At 35.3% G+C, this 20,515-nt stretch overlaps 1 protein-coding gene across 1 annotated transcript in view; it reads left to right on the top strand.

The window, feature by feature from the left end:
• GRID2 (glutamate ionotropic receptor delta type subunit 2) overlaps positions 1-20,515 on the top strand; it is a 364,262-nt gene that overhangs the window by 241,785 nt on the left and 101,962 nt on the right. Inside the window, exon 7 of the mRNA XM_039241280.1 lies at positions 5,465-5,631. Coding sequence (XP_039097211.1) covers positions 5,465-5,631 — 167 coding nt within the window. The remainder of the gene's footprint in view (positions 1-5,464; positions 5,632-20,515) is intronic.

Here is a 20,515-nt window from a genome sequence, read left to right as displayed (position 1 = left end):
TCCAATCATTTTTATTTTCTTGAATTATTTTTTAACATTTATTCATTTTTGAGAGAGAGAGAGAGACAGAGCGCCAGTGGGAGAGGGACAGAGAGAGAAGGAGACACAGAATCTGAAATGGGCTCCAGGCTTTGAGCTGTCTTTACAGAGCCCAAAGCAGGCTCAAACTCATGAACTGTGAGATCATGACCAAAGTTGAAGTTGAATGCTTAACCTACTGAGCCACCCAGGCACTCTTCATTTTTTATTTTCAATTTTTTTTTTTTTTCAGAGCACCTGGGTGGATCAGTCAGTTAGGTGTCCAACTTCAGCTCAGGTCATGATCTCACAGTTCATGGGTTTCAAGCCCTGTGTATGGGCTCTGTGATGATAGCTGAGAACCTGGAGCCCGCTTTGGATTCTGTGTCACCCTCTCTCTCTCTTTCTCTGCTCCTCCCCTGCTCACACTCTTTCTCTCTCTCTCTCTCAAAAATGAATAAATGTTAAAAAAATTTTTAAATGTCTTTGCTTTTATCATCTGATTTCTCCCAATTAAATATGCAAAGATTTAAATAAGTCCTAAACATTCTTTTGACATTTTATTTAGGTTGCATTAAACATCAAAAATCCTGGGGAAAATTGTCATTTATTTTGCAATTATACATCTATTCTTTTTGGAATATGTTATGTCTTATCTAGAAACAAGTTCAAGTCTATTTCAGTCAAGTGTTGAAGTTTTCTTTATATAGCCCCTTTTCATTTGTTGTTAAATTTATTCCAGGCATTTATATTTACTGTAAGAGGATATTTTTACTAAAATTATGTCTTTTCTCTTATTGATGTATTAATAGAAAAGTAATTGATTGGTATATATTTATTTATAGCCAATCTCTGTTGAAATCTTTATTTTTCTAAAGTTTTTAAAAATTGTTTTCTAAAACATGATTCTTATGGGTCTCATAACTATGTCATCAAATAATGGTAATTTCATTATGATACCTTGAAATCATATTTTTGTTTCCTTCCTCATTTCATAGGCTATAATAATAACAACGATGTTAAGTTTGGGGTGTAATAGTAGGCATTCTTCGCTGCTTGTTTGAGGTAGTTATTCTATGCCTTGTTAAGCAGGAATCTTTTTGTTCTGATTTTATTAGGCAGGTATGTAGGTAGATAGATTATAATGATTTTCAATTTTGTCAAATGTCTTCTTGGTGTCTTCTAAAGATTGTTTAAAAATTTGATAAAGCCTCATTTGTAAGATAGATTATCCTAGTAACCTTCCTAATACCAAATCAGTGTTATTTTTTTCTGTTTAATAATACTACATTATTCTTTTATTATATCATTAAAATCATTTTGCTGATATTTCAAGGAGAAAAACACTCAAATTTATGGCTGTTTCTCATATTTTAGTATCATCTTTATTTAGCTCTTTCTCTGTACTAGGAAAGTTACTGCCGCTTGAGAAAATTTGATAATTTCTCTTTTCCCATGAAATTTTCAAAGTTATTGATATTTCAATTTTATTCCTGTAGAATATTACATACTACTTTTTACTCCCTATGAATAATTTATTTCCAGTTTTTAACTATCTGTATTTTTTTTTTTTGCTTTGTTGAGGTATAGTTGACCACAAAGTTGTACTATATATTTGAGGTGTACAAATGGATGTTTTGGTACACTGTGAAATGATCACAATAAAGCTATAATATAGCCATCACCTCAAATCATTGCCTTTATTTTTTCTGGTCATAAGAATAGTTAAGATTTATCCTTTCAGCAAATTTCAAGTACACAGTAAACTATACTCAACATGCACCCACCCATCAGTTTCTGTACTATAGTCACCATGTTGTACGTTAAACCTCCAGAACTTACTAATCTTGCATTGCTGGAACTTGTGTCCTTTTGCCAACATCTCTTCATTTCCTCCACCCCCCACCCCCCACCCTCTGGCAATCACCATTCTACTCTGTGCTTCTGTAAGTTCAACCATTTTAGATTCTACACAAATATGAGTTCATGCAGTATTTGTCTTTCTGTGTCTGACTTATTTCACATGGCATAATGTCCTCTGGGTCCATCCATGTTGTTGCATATGTCAGAGTATTCTTCTTTTGTGAGGATGAATAATATTTCATTGTATATTTCTTTATCCATTCCTCTGTTCACATTTATGTTCTTGTTCTATCTTGGCTATTGTGCATAATATTGCAATGAATATAAGAGTATAGATATCTCTTTGAGATACTGGTTTCATTTCCTTTGGATATATACCCAGAATTGAGATTGTTGGATCATATTATAGTTCTACTTTTAATTTGGGGGAGGGAACCTCCATAATAGTTGTACCAATTCACACTCCCACCAACAGTATACAAGAATTCTCTTTTGTCCACATCCTCACCAACACTTGTTATGTCTTTTTCATAATAGACATTCTTTTTTTAAAATAGTTTATTGTCAAGTTGGTTTCCATATAACACCCAGTGCTCATCCCCACAAGTGCCCTCCCCCATGCCCATCACCTCCCTCCCCCCACACCCATCAGTCCTCTGTTTATTCTCAGCATTCAAGAGTCTCTCATGGTTTGCCTCTCTCCTTTTCCCCCACCATTACCCCCCTTCTTCTCCCCCTTGTCCTCAGTTAAGTTCCTCCTAATCCTCCTATACGTGCAAACATATGGTAGCTGTCCTTCTCTGCCTGACTTATTTTGCTTAGCATAACACCTTCATGGTCCATCCATGTTGCTACACATGGCCAGATTTCATTCTTTCTCATTGCCATGTAGTATTCCATTGTATAGATAAACCACATCTTCTTGATCCATTCATCCGTTGATGGACACTTAGGCTCTTTCCATGTTTTGGCTCATAATAGACATTCTAAAAGGTTTGAGATGATATCTCTCACTGTGGTTTTTATTTGCATTTCCCTGATGACCTGATGACCAATAATGTTGAGCACTTTTTCGTATATCTTTTGGTCCTTCATATGTCTTCTTCTGAGAAATGTCATTTTTCCATCTTTTAATCGGGTTACCTTTTTGCCATTGAGTTTTAAGAGTTTCTTATATATTTTGGATATGAATCCCTTATCAGATATCTGGTTTGCATACATTTTGTTCCATTATATAGCTTGCTTTTGTCACTCAGTTGATTATTTCATTTTCTATGCAGAAGCTTTCTAATTTGATGAAATCTCATTTATCTAATTTTGCATTTGTTGTCTGACTTTTGGTTGTCTCATATCCAAAAATTATTTCCCAAGTTACTGTTAAGACACTTTCTTCCTATGTTTCCTTCTAAGAGTTTTAAGTTTTAGGTCTTACATTTAAAGTTTTAATCCATTTTGAGTTGATTTTTTGTGTATGGTGTGAGATAGAAGTCTAATTTCACTCTTCTACATGCAAGCATCCAATTTTCCTATCACTTATTATTGAACAGACTATCCTTTCCTCACTGGATGTTCTTGGAACTCTTATAGACCATCAATTGACTGTAAATACATAGACTTATTTCTGATATTTCTGTTCTGTTCCATTGATTTAATTGTCTGTTTTCATTCCAGTACCATATTGTTTTGATTACTGTAGCTTTTTGTATCATATTTTGAAATCAGAAAGCATGATGCCTCCAACTTTGTTCTTCTTGCTCAAGATTGCTTTAACTATCTGGGGTCTTTGCGCTACATGTAAGTTTTAGGATTGTTTTTTCTATTTCTGTAAAGAATGCCATTGGAATTTTCATAGGGATTGCATTAAATCTGTAGATCACTATGGGTAGTATGGGCATTTTAACAATATTAATTCTTCTAATGTATGAACATAAATAAGATTTCTTCCCATTTATTTATGCCTTCTCTATTTCCTTCCTCACTGTTCTGTAATTTTCAGTATATAAATCTTTCACCTCTTTGGTTACATTTCTTCCTAAGTTTTTTTTTCTTCTCATTGCTATTATAAATGTCATTTTTTTCTTAATTTCCTTTTCAGAGAGTTCATTGTTTGTGTATAGAAATGCCACTGAGTTTTGTGTGCTGATTTTATATTCTACAACTTTACTGTTTTGCTATATTAGTTCTAACCGCTTTTTTGTTGTTGTTTAGTCTTTAAGAATTTCTACATATATGATCTCATCATCTGTAAGCAGAGATAATTTGACTTCTTCCTTTCTGATTTGGATATTTTTATTTCTTTTTCCTGTATAATTGCTTTGGCTAGGACTTCAAAGTACCTTGTTGAATACAAGTGGTGAGAATGGGCATCTTTATCTTCTACTTTGTAGTACTGGAGTCAAGTCCTCAGGGAGACAGGCTGCTTTTACGAATGCAGCCAATCACTGAGAGCAACCTGTCTCCTGGAAGCCACAGTTTAGATTCTGCCACAGTTACACAACCAGGATCCCAAACCTCCCACGAAGGTACTTTGTTCATGGATGGCTGCCAAACTGTGGTTTCTATGAGAAGACCTCCTATTCCTTCATGTTGCTGATACCATTTCCTCTATCTGTATTTATATGTAAAAGTCTTCTTTTTCCCTAATCAGATTTACCAAGAAATTACTTTCTAGACAAATAAACAAATAGTCTAGCTAAATATTTGATTCAATTGTTAGTTCTGCTTACTTTGAGATTTAATTAAATTCTATATTTATACATAATTTTTAATTAATTTTATTAAGATTCCTTTTTATTTTTGATAAATTTGTAATTTAGGGGAAATGTCACACTTGTAAATAAAAGATAATCACTAAACAGTATTGTAAACAACCCAGGATAAAGTTTGTTCCTTACATGATGATAGAGAAGATTGTATAATTATTTCTTCCTCAACAAAAGGTTTTCATCTAACTCCAGCTACAAAATTTCCATAGACCACACTTGGCAACAGATTAACTTAGAATAACATAAGATAGGAAATATGTCTTGCTATCAGAGTAGTGTTAATTATTTTCCTTTAGTGAGAGTTGGACTTGCTGCATTCATTTAGAATATCAGTAACATGCAAGGAGACGATACCTATATTAAGTGAATACAAACGCTTACCTGGCTTAGAAGCCAAATAACTTAAAGGAGCCAATGTCTCTTGTAACAACTTCAAAAATGTAACTTCCAGGTCCCCAAAGAGACAGGTCCAATTACAAGAATTATGACACTCAGAGAAGCTCGAAGCCATGGCTCGTTTTCAGATCGTTATTGTTTTCCCAGTCAAGGTGGCATTTGCTACTCAAGGATCACTTTACTATAAGCTATGTTGCCTGAAACATAGTTAACATTCTAACTTTATCATATTTCTAAGAGAACGGAGCTTTAAATTAACCAAAAGCCAAATTCTCATTCAGAATACGTGTTTAGAAATGTAGGTCCTATCATGTCTTACACAATTAAATATGCACAAATGTAATATTTTTTACCCTATCTGTATACCTTAGAATTCCAAACTTAAATCCCATTTTCTTCTTTTGTTCTCCATATTTTCACAGGTTAAATATGGAAATTATGCTTTTGTGTGGGATGCAGCTGTATTGGAATATGTGGCTATCAATGACCCAGATTGTTCATTTTACACAATCGGAAACACTGTTGCTGATCGCGGATATGGAATTGCATTGCAACATGGCAGTCCTTACAGGGATGTCTTTTCACAAAGGTAAGATTTGAGTGTGGTCCAAATAAGGAGAGACAAAAAAAAAAAAAAAAAGAAAAAGAAAGTCTACTTGGTTACCCATTTAGTTTTCTTACATTTTGTTTTCTTTGTTTGGAAAAACATAATAAACAACAATAATAAAAGGTGATTATGAATGTTATTAAATCAGACATTCATTTCCTAAAGCATCTACTGTTATATTATTTATCTCACAAAAGGGGAGAAATATTGCTGCATATGACTGATTTTACTCCTTAAAATTGATATACAAAAGAAAGTAGTATGTTAATAATTTCTTTAGAACTTAATTAGCTGTTTAGTCTCTGAATTTTTAAGCACTAAGTTTCATAGCAAAATGAATTTATTCCAAAAAATACTAAAGCATAAAACAAACTACGGGACCAAGTTAAAGTTCTGATGTACTGAAACATAATGATAGGATGTTTCCATCTGAATTTCACAAAGGAAAAGGAAAAGAATTTTAGAGTCCTTTTCTTGGCATCAAAATATGAGACTTTGTCATGGAATTAAGGAGATGGTTTATTATATTCATTCTCAAATTAGAGTTTTCTTTTATAAGTTTTTTTAAGAAAAAAAGATTTCGAAATATATATTTTAGATTAACAATATATATGAAAGACCTGGGCCTGAAAGGATATATTAACAATATGTATGAAAGACCTGGGCCCATTCCCAAAGATCACTGCATTTCATTCTATCTACTACCAAACAAGTGTGGGCCTAAGAGATTGCATTAGCTTTCGGGTAGAAGTATATTTCATTTGACACTGATACTGCATTTTGTGTATTTTCTAGATATTTTGCTACCTATTTTCTAAAACCTAATGCCAGACCGGGGCCGTACCAGGTAGTAGTAAGGCCCCAAATTTCAAACTATTTGAGTTACATTCCTCCAAATTTTAGGATAACAAAAAGACTTTTTGTTAAACACTGAAACCAAAACCAAAATTAAGTTAGTAGTCCAGAATTGATGTTCAAACTCTGCCATTAGCTAACAAAAAAATTCTAGGTCGCTCTCCTTACCTACAAAAGAGAAAGTTTGACAAATTCCAAAGTCTTGTGTGAGTCAGCTTTTCTGTGTAAGAAACAAGCCCCAGAGTACCATGACTTTTTTGCATTCATAAAACACAGGGCTGTGAGTGGGCAAAGGTCTACAGCGGGTTGCAGGTTGGCTTCTCATTCCAGGGCCAGGCTGGAGAAGTGGCCCTGTCGGGGACAAGCTGTTTTCATGGCAATGAGAACTTACAGAAGGGGCTGCCAGAAACCTGCAGTGCTGCTTGTGCTTTTTGCATGGAAGGGGCATATGTCACATCTGCCCCAAACGACTCACGAAAGAGAGTCTTATGGCCAAGCCCAGAATCAATGAGGTAGGGAACTGTACTTCACATAAAGGGAAGAAGGGAGTAAATAATTATGACCAGTAATACAATCTACCAGTGGCGCATTATGGCTCTGAAAATGTTAAGAATGAAATAAGCATATATTAGGAAGTAAAGTACTAAGGTGTAAATAATGATTATTCAATCAAAACACATTTATTGATAAGTAGATTCTAAGCAGAACAAACTGGAAAATCAGCTATGCCATAGTGAACTTACCTGGAAGACACTTATAGTCTAGTTGGAGATTCATGGCCCATGCACTGGAAACAATGAACAATAGAGACATTTCTAGAACTGTGTGCTGACATTTATATACATACAGTATCAGTATTGCATATTTATATTGTATTAAATTTTGTAATTGAGATATTGAAAGAATTGAATACTATACAGAATAAAGAGTTAATCAAAGGAAATAAGAATGGAAGCTCTCCAAAAAAGGTGAGCTCTGAACTTGACCTTGAAGGATTAATAGGGATAGTTAGGCTCAAAGGAAAACAGATAATTCTTGGAGAAATGATGAAGACAACAGGATAGAAGTAGGAGAGAGCACAATATGTTGAGAAGCAACAAGGGCAGCAAGTTAATTTGAAAGGAAATTCAAAGTTTAGAAGTCATATTATAGATCACAAGCAGCTATGAGAACCTATCACCTGTTCTGGGCCCCAGGGGTAAAATGAAGGAGGAATATTTAAGGCAGGGTTAATCTAGTTTTGATATGAAGGATGGATTAGGATTGACAAAAACTAGAGAAAACCTGGAAGCATGAGACAAAAAAAAAGCATATCCAGAACCGGGCAATGGAGAATGAGGAGGAAGAAACAAATAGAAGAGATACTTCTAAGCAGAGAGGCACAGTGTCATTTTTAAAACTTAGTGAGGATGGAAAGCGTACTAGAATGAAGGGGATGCTGGGGTTTATGAAGACGAGCAGAAAAGTCTTATGGATACTTACCATAAACCATGCAGTTGAGAAAAGGATTCTTTATCCCAAAGTTGTAGTTAATTGGGCTTTTCTTTTTGTTTCCCGACCTGATTTCTGGGTCTTTTATGCAAAAGAAGAAGCCAATAAAATCAATACACGAACATAATGGTCATTAAAGAAACATTTAATAAATCACATTAAGTGTTCCATTTCTTATTATCCCTATGGTGCTTTACCTAAGAGAGATTTTTAATTCTGAGAAAATATAATCCAGTGAATTGCAGAAAAACAATACTAAGCACTGAGCATTATTTTTCCTTTGATTTGCATTATGGATGTTGGCAGTTTAAATTGTGCCTTTCTGTGGAGTTCCTTAAAAATGACCTCTGTATCCTGGTTCCCTGGACATCTGGAAGAAGAGAAATCCAGGAAAGAAACATGATCTGGTGATTGTTGATGTGCCAATTCATCCTTTTATACATATGTGTCACATTAATCTATTACTCTAATTCCCTCCCTGAATTCAGAAAATACCTGCATTCATTCTCTTATGCTGTGGCCATTAAGGAAAAGATATCTCTTTTTTATTAACTGATTTAAAAAATTATAGACCATAAAATTTAATCGTTGCAATATACCTTAGAAATTATTATAAACAACTTTAATACATCAACTTATCCTGGGCCCTTGATTACACTAGATCACTGATTGCTACTGTAATTATTTTCAATGAAAATGATAGCATTCAGGGTGATTTTTATATGAAGTAAATGCTAATTACTTCTCAGGTGACTATCTACCTATACCATAACTTATAAGATATCAAAGTACTCAAATATGTAATAACTACTGATAGCTAAAATAAATATTATATACTGATATAGTAACTACGTGTATTATGCAGTGTCTGCTAAGTATCTTATATGCTTATATATTTTAATGGCACTTCAAAACAATCACATGAAATGCACATTTGCTTATTAGACATTGCATATTAGTGCACAACTTTTATACTACAAGGGCATATGCAGAATGGATGGCCTGAGCTTTGGCAAGCATTAGGTTAAGCATCAGAAACACAGGCTGTAGAGATATTTTCACATTACAATTGTATGTTTATGGACACACATAGAAATGACTCTTAAAGGGGCGCCTGGGTGGCTTAGTCGGTTAAGCATCCGACTTTCGCTTAGGTCATGATCTCGCAGTTCGTGGGTTCGAGCCCCGCGTCGGGCTCTGTGCTGACTGCCAGCTCAGAGCCTGGAGCCTGTTTCGGTCTGTGACTCCCTCTCTCTCTGACCCTGCCCTGCTCACGCTTTCTCTCTCTCTCTCTCTCCTAGAAATAAATAAAAATATTAAAAAAAAAAAAAAAGACTCTTAAGGACCAGTAAGTATTCAATATATGTAATCATAGATTAGGACTGAGGAGTTTTGTTTCCTTGGTCTGCACAGATAGTAGATAACTTGGCAGCAAAGGCTAAAGTATTTATAAAATCTCATCAGATAGGCCAGAGTTCTAGTGTGTGAGTGATGTTTGCAGTGAATTCTCTGACACTGTTTTACAAATGCCTATGTGGCCCTTGTCTTTTAATAGGTCTTCGTATACAAAAATTATTGAGACATTAAAAACATTGAAAACATTTAAAAAAAGAAGAGAGCTGAATTTTTCAATAATATCATTATTCTTGTAATAAAATAAACTCGTGTTGATTTTAGAATGTTAACTATTCATAAGACTAAAAAATGATTAAAAACAGTCTATTGAGCATTTAGTGTGAATTCATCTCTGTTCTCAAATCTTAGCGGATATCAAGGAATAATTAATTCATAAGTTTAATGTTATACTTCATCAGTAAAAAAAAAGTCCCTTTTTTGCCACTTGGCTTCTGTCTCTAAATGTTAGGAATGAACCACCTAGTCACCCAAAAACAGGGACATGTTTCAAACTACATGGAGAATGATTTTGTTGGATTCATGATATTGGTACAGATGCATAAATAATATTTTAGTCTAGTCACAGCATTTCAGAATGTTTACAGATGGAATAATCAGTACTTCCCTTTTTATCAAGGATGGAACTAGTTCAAAGAGTAAATTACTTTATTAAAATCACAGAAAGCAATAAAACTGGAAAATTTTCAAGCATCCTAATTCCACATCCAGTTTTCTTCATCATGCACCCATGTTCCCTCAACTTTCTTCTAAAAGCATGTAAGAATAATACTATATTATGTTAACATGTGCCAAATTTTGAATTCTTACATGTAGCAATCTATGAAGTAAGTACTAGTGTTAGCCTCATTTTATAGATACAAAGCTGAGACGTAATGAGGTAATACCTTCAAAAAGCAATTGAGTATTAAAGCTGAGATTCAAATCTAGACAGTATGGCTCCAAAACTTGTCATACACTTTTAACAATCTGTATTTCAAATAAATACTTAAGGATTGCCTTTCTGTTTCCCTCTTCTTCTCCTTCTTTGGGGCACAGAATAGCATTAATCATAATCCTTGGTACATGACATACTTTCATTTTTGGTCCATAAATGACTGGCTTTATTTGTTTAATTACTTTTAATTTTGTTGAATATAGTCTCTTTTTTGCTGTTTTTTCTTCTCTTTGCATTGTTAACTGTTAGAATATCTACTCTTTACTTTGTTTTTGTTCTTTGCTTTTTTTCGCAGGGCCCTAATTTCCAGAATAACCTGGATAGGCCAAGCATGATTTTTTTTAACTGAAGTATAGTTCAATTGATAGACAATATTATATTAGTTTCAGACGTACTAAGAATGATTCTACATTCATGTGTATTATAAAATGATAACCACAGTAAGCGTAGTTACCATCTGTCACCATGCAATGTTATTACAATATTAATGACTATACTCCCTTTGCTGCACTTTACATCCCAATAACTTATTTATTTTATAACTAAAAGTTTGTACCTCTCCATACCCTTTACCTATCTCACCCATCCTTCCATCCACCTCCCCTCTGGCAATCACAAATTTATTCTTTTTATTTATGAATCTATTTCTGATTTGTCTTTTTTGTTTTGATTTTTTAGATCCTGCATATAAGTGAAAGCATATGGCATTTGTCTTTCTCTGACTTACTTCACTTTGCATAATAGGCTCTAAGCCTATGCGTGTTGTCACAAATGGCAAGATTTCATTGTTTTTATGGCTGAGTAATATTCCATTACATATAAATATGTCTCCCATCTTCTTTATCCATCTATCAACGGACACTTAGGTTTCTTCATCTTGGCTATTTTAAGTAATGCTTTTAGCCATCTTTATGTTTTCTTTTTAAAAAAAAGTCTGTTCAGGTCCTCTGCCCATTTCTTAATCAAATTGTTTGTTTGGGGTCCAGTTGTATGGGTTCTTTATATATTTTGAATATTAACCCCTTATCAGGTATATCTTTTGCAAATATCTTTTCTCATTTAGTAAGGTGCCTTTTCGTTTTGTTTTTCCTTCACTGGAAAGCTTTTTAGTTTAATGTAGTCCCAGGTTTGTTTGTTTATTTGTTTGTTTTTACTCTTGTTGCCCTTGCTTGAGGAGACAGATCCAAAAACAAACAAACAAACAAAAATTGCTAAGACTGATTATCCAGGAGTTTTCTGACTATGTTTTTCTTTTAGGATTTTATGGTTTCAGGTCTTACATTTAGGATTTTAATCCATTTTGAGTTCATATTTGTGTATGGTATGAGAAAGTGGTTGAGTTTCATTGTTTTGCATGTAGCTGTCCAGTTTTTCTAGCACTATTTATTGAAGAGACTGTCTTTTCCCCATTGTATATTTGTTCCCCTTTTCTTGTAAATTAATTGATCATACAAGCATAGGCTTATTTCTGGGCTTTCTATTCTGTTCCATTGCCCAGTGTGTCTATTTTCGTGCCAGCACCATACTATTTTGATTACTATAGATTTGTAGTATAATTTGAAATCTGAGAGTGTGATGCTTCCTGACTGTTCTTTCTCAAGACTTGTTCTTTCTCAAGACTGCTTTGGCTACTTGGGGTCTTTTGTGATTCCTTAAAAGTTAAACAATTATTTGTTCTGCGAAAAATGATACTGGCATTTGGTAGATTATATCAAATCTGTACACTGTTTTGGGTAGTATGAACATTTTAGCAATATTAATTTTCCAATCCATCTATATAGTATATCTTTCCATTTGTGCCATCTTCAATTTCTTTCATCGGTTCTTAGAGTTTTCAGAGTATAAGTCTTTCACTTCCTTGGTTAAATTTATTCCTAGGTATTTCATTTTTTGTATGCAATTGTAAATGAAATGATTTCCTTAAATTTTATTTTTGCTAGTTCATTATTAGTATGCAGGAATGCAAAGTATTTCTGTATAGTGATTTTGTATCTTCTGAATGCATTCATTAGTTCTAATAGTTTTCTTTTTTTTTTAATGTTTTATTTATTTCTAGGAGAGAGAGAGAGAGACAGCGTGAGCAGGGGAGGGTCAGAGAGAGAGGGAGTCACAGACTGAAACAGCCTCCATGCTCTGAGCTGGCAGTCAGCACAGAGCCCGACACGGGATTCTAACCCACGAACCGGGAGATCATGATCTAAGCGAAAGTCGGACGCCTAACCGACTAAGCCACCCAGGCGCCCCTAGTTCTAATAGTTTTCTTAGTGGAATATTTTTTGTGTGTGATGTTTATATTCATTTTTTGAAAGAGAGACAGAATGTGAATGGGGGAGGGGCAGAATAGAGGGAGACACAGAATCCAAAGCAGGCTCCAGGCTCTGTGCCGGCAGCACAAAACCCAATGCGGGGCTCGAACTCACGAGTTGTGAGGGCTCAAACTCACAAGCTGTGACATCATGACTTGAGCCGAAGTCAGACACTTAACTGACTGAGCCACCCAGGTGTCCCTTTGGTTGAACATTTAGGGTTTCTACATATAGTATTGTGTCAACTGCAAATAGTGACAGTTTTACTTTGCCTTACCAATTTAAATGCTTCTTTTTTCTCTTCCTTGTCTGATTGCTGTTTGGACTCAGAAAAATCACATTAGATCATTTTCTATCTTAGTACTTCATACGGTTTACTTCTTGGGTCCTGCCTCATATTGGTAAGCCCATAGAGTTCAGGCATATGTCTCTACATCTCTAGTGGCGACTTTCATGCCAGCATGAAGTAATCATTCAACAAATATTTGATGAATGAACAAAAGATCTACCTAACTTTTTGATCAAAGATTATCCCATTTACTTATATTTCAGTAAATTAAATACCTACTCTGTGTTTGTTAGTAGAAAGAAAGATGAAAGAAAGAAAGAAAGAAAGAAAGAAAGAAAGAAAGAAAGAAAGAAAGAAAGAAAGAAAATTCTATTTTCTGTTATCATAATCATTTTTTTTCTTTCTTGGTTTCTCCAGTTTTTCATATAATGAGTAATAAATACTTAGAAGAAAAGAGAAAATAAACACAGCAAATGTCCGTCCACCTTTCTTGCCAACTCCCAGCTGTTAAGAACTTATATCCTTTCATTCCCACAAGGAAGGTAGGAAATATTCCTTTACCTTGAAAGAATAGAGCCCTAATCCTTTTATTCATCATTAAGATTGAGGTACGTTTCAACCACTTTTTTCCCTTTTTAGGAAGAGAATAAAAGCTGATCACCCCGCTAGCAATTCCAAAATTAACCTCTGCACTCAGGAGGCTAGAAGGAGCTTTCACATAGACACTTATACCCAGAAGTTAAATAATTATTTTCCCTTTAGATATACATAATATATACAGTCTCTTGACTCTGAGGGTGGGGGGTGACATTATCAAGATACATATGTAAACATTAAGCAATATTAATTTATATATTACACTGGTATGGATAATAAATTTTGAGAAATTTAGAGAAAATGAAATCATTGCTGAGTAGAATAGAAATATTTTATTAGACTTGAGCTAGAAAGCTTCAAGGATGAGTAGAATTTGAATAGGGGGACAATTCCAAGTAAGATACTCCGGAAAACATGAGGAAATCATCAAAATGTAAAGTCACTGTGTGTTGAAAGGACAATGAGAAGGAATAATTTGGCTGAAGAGGCTATAGACAGGTGAATAGAGATAGAGAAGCTAAAATTAAGTGTGCTACACCAGAATCCTGAAGATAGCTGCTATTTATGAAGTTCCTATGTGCTAAATATTTGATGTATTTGGTGTAGTATTTATCACAACTCTGTAAATTGGGCATTTCTTTCTTTCTTTCTTTCTTTCTTTCTTTCTTTCTTTCTTTCTTTCGTTCTTTCTTTCATTCTTTCTTTCATTCTTTGCATTTTATAAATTTGAGGAAACTGAGACTCAGAGCTAAGTTTATTACCAGAGTCACACAGTAATTAGCAGTGGAGCTAGGACTCAAACCCAGGCTGGGGCTTATATCCCCACTCAGGACTCCACACCAGCTCCATGAGGCTCTGAGGAGAGTATCCGGACACAGGAGCATTTGAGGAATCCAAAGTGTTGGCTTAAACAAGACAAAGCTTAATTAAGAAAATCCACTTACCAGGCTATTGTCATTCTCCAGCTGTAAAGTGGTGAGCATATTCTCAGAGTGAGGAGAAAAGGTTAGGAAAAAGATACCATTTGAAGAGGGGTCCACAGGGCTTGGTGACGATCAGAGGAGTGCATATAATCCAGGAATCTGAAAGGGAGACAATGTGCAGATTTAGTGGGGTCACCACAGCTCTCTCTTGTGTTCTTCTTCCAACTCTGATTTTTTCTTTTTTTGGCCATTCATTGCAAGTTTTGCATCAGCTCTATTTCACCTCTGGGGAAAACCAACTGGAAAATGATTTCTAGAGAAGTGATGATTATTTTTAAAAAATATAAGTCACTACCCAGTGGATATTTATTTCAAACAACCTTCCAGCTCACAGACTTTTGTTCCATACTTGCTCAAATTACATTTACATATCCCCAGTGGTAGTCTTCTGTCTCACACATCAGGTACTGTTTTTAAAGACAAAAAATGAAATAAATTTTACAAAATACATTCACACACACCACTGAAACCAACTGGTTTCATCACATCCACATTTTCTGTTCTGGATCAAGAAAACAAGATAGTTTAGATGGTCATGTTTATACAGAGCAAGAAAGAAAAATGTTGCAGGGGCTGAAAAAAGCAAGAGAGAGGACATAAAAGATTCACTTTCAAATAGAGACTAAAGTAGAATAAAACAATAATATACATTTGTACATGTGTTTTCATTTAAAATAACAACATACTTTAACCCATAAAGTGTTAAATGAAATTATTTTCTCTTCTCATATTATACACATATATTAAATAAGGACTAGCTTCTGGAAACCATAAAATAATATACTGTTCCTATTTCATAGCTTCCACCTTGTAAAACATTTATTTTAAACCTAGAATGTTGAATTTATGGAGCTTCAGCAAAAGAGAAAAAATGAAGTAGCCTATTAGTCATTTTTTTTTCCTGTTTCCTGAATCCACATAAAGCTATTTTTGTGCCTAATATTCTCTGGACTTTACCCATTTGTAAAACATTTATTTTAAACCTAGAATGTTGAATTTATGGAGCTTCAGCAAAAGAGAAAAAATGAAGTAGCCTATTAGTCATTTTTTTTTCCTGTTTCCTGAATCCACATAAAGCTATTTTTGTGCCTAATATTCTCTGGACTTTACCCATCACCCTGACTGCTGCTTCTGGTGAAAAACCTAAGTAATTCACATGTGCTTAAGTGTTTGGCCTATTTAAATGGGAGCGTAAGTACAATTGGTGATATTTCCCATATGGAAATATTTCAAAAATATTCACCACATGGGCACTATATGATTAGAGATTAGTTTTATTAATCTTATAAAGCAGTAGCCAAATTTTAACAAAATAACCAGCCCTTACTCCCAAGAAGCAGACAGCATTCCTAATGTTAAACACAAACTCAACCCTCAGACAGTGCAATCCCACGGAGTAGATTTTGAAGCGTTACAAGATTCTATTTTCCTTGTACTTAGATCTCACAGCATTTGGGGAATACTTCATCCAAGGTACAAGAGTAGCCCTTATAAACAAGCATCTTTATTAGACTTCTCTGAGAAAAAGTACTGAGGCACAGGGAAGATAAATGACTAGTTCAAAGCGCAGAGCAATATTTCAGCTGGATAATGAGCCCATGACATTACCAAGCTGCTTTGCAAGAAGTTTGATCAGCCTTTTATTATTTTGTAAGATTTGATCTATTTCTAGGTCTCAGGAAGTATTGTTTCCTTAAAAAGGCAGTTGTTTTACAAAAAGCATAGTTATTATATTGGCATAAATTAGGTGCAACTAAGGGCTGAGTTTTTAACGAAACACTTCAGAACTTAAAATTGCAAATGTTTATTGCATTTGAGAGTACACATACACACACACACACACACACACACACACACGTGTGCACATGCACATGCACCTGAGAAGCAATTATAAGGCTCTCAAAAATACTTTTATCCCGTTATACTTACATCGCACTTTTCTATTCAAAAGACCTATCTTACTCACCAGGCTTAGCCCCAACATATTTCTAAAGGGAAAATTTGATGTCATTGAAGATAATCAAAGATATGGTACTTTTTTATGGACTCTTAAAATACTGTAAGAATAACAATGTGGGAATAAGCACATGGGCTTGTATAACAATTACATTGATAGAGGGAACAACCATAGAATATGAGACATGAATATGGCTTTAGCATGCATTTAGAATTCCTTAATTTTACAAATGTGAAACTGAGAAGGGAAGTTGGATGACCCACCCAGAGTTTAAACTTAAATGGGGGGAGGTGAGGGGCAGACCAATTTAGGTCAGAATTTGTCCTGGGGACCACAAATCCGGGCTCCAAGTCAAGGGTTCCACCCCTACCCTGTTCTGCCAATCTCTTTGTTTAAAAATCAGGTTCTTATCCTTAGAATTGACTAGTAAAATAAATGTTTTCAGAAGCATAGTTATAGCTTCTATAAAGGAGAAATATTAGTAAATATGTTTAACAGAATCATAAACATGACTAGAACACCTGTTTAAAAATTGTCATTTTTTTGGGGGGCGCCTGGGTGGCTTAGTCGGTTAAGGGTCTGACTTTCACTTAGGTCATGATCTCGTGGTTCGTGGGTTCGAGCCCCGCGTCGGGCTCTGTGCTGACAGCCAGCTCAGAGCCTGGAGCCTGTTTCAGAGTCTGTGACTCCCTCTCTCTCTGACCCTCCCCTGCTCACGCTGTTTCTCTCTCTCTCTCTCTCTCCTAGAAATAAATAAAACATTAAAAAAATTTTTTGAAAAAAAAATAAATTAAAAAAAATAAAAATTGTCATTTTTGGAGCACCTGGGTCACTCAGTGGGTTAAGTGTCTGACTTTGGCTCAGGTCATGATCTCAGCTTGTGGGTTTAAGTGCCCACCACGCTCTGTGCTGACAGCATGGAGCCTGAAGCCTGCTTCAGATTCTGTGTCTCCCTCTCTCTCTGACCCTCTCCACTCATGCTCTATCTCTGTCTCTCTGTCTCATAAATAAACATTAAAAAAAATAAAATTGTCATTACTTTATAGACATATGGAAAAAGTAGCACAAATAATGGATTGAGTGCTATGGATTGTGTTTTCCCAATTTATACAGAAACTACACTGTAGCCTAAAATTACAGTTAACAATCATTGAAGACTTCCTATGTGCCAGGAACTGCTCCAAGTGCCCTAACCATATTGTCATTGAATCTTCATAACAAACTTTTGAAGTAAACACTATGATTAGCCTCATTTTACAGATGAGGAAACTGAGTCAAGGAAAACATTTTCAGTTTTCCAATGTCATAAAACTAATAAATAGCAGAGCCAGGTTTGAACCCATGCTGTCCAACAATATTCCTCCTGGTATAACTAAGTCTAAGCACATGCACCAGTGTTTGCTGGAATAACAAGCATCCAAACTGTCTTCAGGCCCACTCAAGTGGCCACCTTCTTGCACACTAAAATCCTATGGGCAAGTGAGGTGATTTCCAGAAACTTAAACAGCATGCCAACAGCCAAGTTCTCCTTTACAGTGAGGAGGCAGTTCCCTTTGAAATTGAAGCTGTCTTTTATCAGCTGATCAGAAGTAAACAACAAAAGTATTGAAAATAAAGAGCTGTGGAGGATACTGCAGTTATTTTCCCTTGCTTATCTTGTTTTGCTACAAACATCTCAAGCCTGTACTAGACTGTCGTGATATACGTCACTTTTTTATTCATTTCTTGAGCTTATACCTTGACATTTCAAATATGTTCTAAATTCTTAGCTTGAAAAGAAGGGCACAATCTATCTTATTCCTCCTTTCTTAAATTCTGTAGATAATACATATTTAGTAGATGTTCAAGAAATTCTTGTTACATGTTTGAGGGGAAAATGGTCCTGTTCTCACTTGTGATTACTAAGGCAAGCAACGTATTAGAGAATAGGATTCATGTTTATTCATTTAATCAACAAATATTTGTTGAGCAACTACTTAGTGCTTCATTACTATTTTTTTTCTAACGAAAAAAATAGTGAACAAGATTGACAAGGTTATTGTTTTCCTGGAGCTGACATTGTGCTGGAGAGTTGGAGGAGAAAACATACAATGAATAAGATAACAAATAAGATAATTTCACATTAAGAAACATGCCATATAGAAAACACAACTGGGACGGAGAATAAAGATGGATCGGTGTCGGGATAGGTCCCAAAAGATTTTTCTGAGAAAGCAACATTTGATTACAATCTTGAATGTAAAATGTGGGTAAAAAGTATTCTCTGCATAGGCAGCAACAAATATAAAAGCTCTGAAGTGAGAGCCAGCTTGGGGAGTATTTAAAGAAAGGCAAGGCATCCGTCCAGCATGGCACAGAGTGAACAAACAAGAGAGGAAAGGAAAAGAAATTAAAGAGTTAGTCAGGCCCAGATGTATTGTATGGTAGAACCTTGAAAAACATAATAAAAACTATAGATTTTTTTCTCAATAACAAAGGCAGGCTGTTGGAAGTTTTAAAAAGAGGAGTATTTGTTACCTCTAACTGTTAAGGTGGAGAAGGAAATATGGTAGAAAAGAGGGAGAGCAACAGAGGCAGTGAGCAAGAGGAAATGGAGGAAGATCAGTTAGGAAGCTAGCTCCATAATTAAGTGAAGAGGCACTAATGGCTAGATCCTGGGTGGTACAATTACGACGGTGAAACGTCACTGGTTCCGGTCCATAGTAGCTATAAGACTGATAGGACTGGCAAATGATATGGATGTGACGGTAAACAGAGGATTCAAGATAACTTTTTCTTCTGAACAAATAAGTGCAACTCAGGTTCCACCACCTGAGTTGGTCAAGCATGGGTCAGAAGTGGGGTAAGAGCCAGGGGTATTAAGACTTTGGCCTTGAGTTTGGTAAACTTGACACTTTTATTAGACAGGAACTTAAATATATAAATGTGAAACTTAGGAGAGAAAAAATGAAGAATTATAATTTGATAGGTAGAAGGGGCTTGTTATATAAAGGCTGGGTATATAAAAGCTTAGGCTCTGGTTGCAGGACGTTGGCCAATGACCAATTTCCTTCCACGTCTCCACTCACCCATCCGTGGTGAGTGAGATGGGCCTGTCCTCAGGCTGACCTGCCTTGTGAAAGAGGATGCTTACAGCAGCAACAGGGGTAAAGTGCTCCCCTATTTCCATCAAGGAAAAGAAAATGAGAGCTCTCTCTCCTCTAAAGCGTGTATATAAATCTGTCTCTTCAGCTAAATTAGTTAATTGTAGGTCCTATGTTTACCCCTGGACTCAGCATACCCCATGAGAATATACACTTACAGCTCAGGCTACATGTCTAATGGGTTAGAAGAGATATTAAAGAGTCCACGACAATGCCCCTTACAGCAAATCTGAAGAAAGTATTACTAGGTATTAGAAACTATAAGAAACAAAGGAGAAAGAATAGTACTACCCATAATACCATCACTTATGGCGCATTTATTGTTAATCCTCTAAAGACGCCCATGGACCAACTCCTTTAATCCTCACAACACCCCAAGAGGTAGGTGCTAGTAAGTAAACTGCTCAAGTTACAGTTAACAAATGGCTGACCTAGGATTTGAACCCTCACTCCAGAAGGCATACTGTAAACCAATACACTCCTACTAAAGGATGAAAACTGAAAGAGGGATGATACCATATACCCAGCTGGAAAGTTGTAAATGGGAACATGGGAAGGAGGGTGGTATGGAAAGGGAGAATGTGCTATTGGCTTGACACTTGCTGAATTTGTGGTGACATCAAGAGGTCTATCTGAAAACTACCGAAAGTATGAGACAGGGGGAGAGAGACACAGATTTAACATTTATCTATACAAAGTAAAAGGGTGGGTGGGTGGATCAAGAGAAAATATGTACAGTGAAAAGAGATCCCAGCACCAAGGACTGATATTAGAGGAAAAAACAGGAACAGGCACTAGTAAAGAAATGACTAGGAAAGTACATAAGTAATGAGTGTAAATCACAATTTCTGTAGCCTCAATATCTAGAGCAATTGTTGCAGCAGACTCGGTGCTG

The sequence above is a fragment of the Hyaena hyaena genome, unplaced genomic scaffold (assembly GCF_003009895.1).
Source record: "Hyaena hyaena isolate Hyena2069 unplaced genomic scaffold, ASM300989v1 scaffold_191, whole genome shotgun sequence".
Lineage (NCBI taxonomy): Eukaryota > Metazoa > Chordata > Mammalia > Carnivora > Hyaenidae > Hyaena > Hyaena hyaena.
The sequence above is the reverse complement of the archived record's forward strand: the minus strand, read 5'-3'. Positions and strand labels throughout refer to the sequence as shown.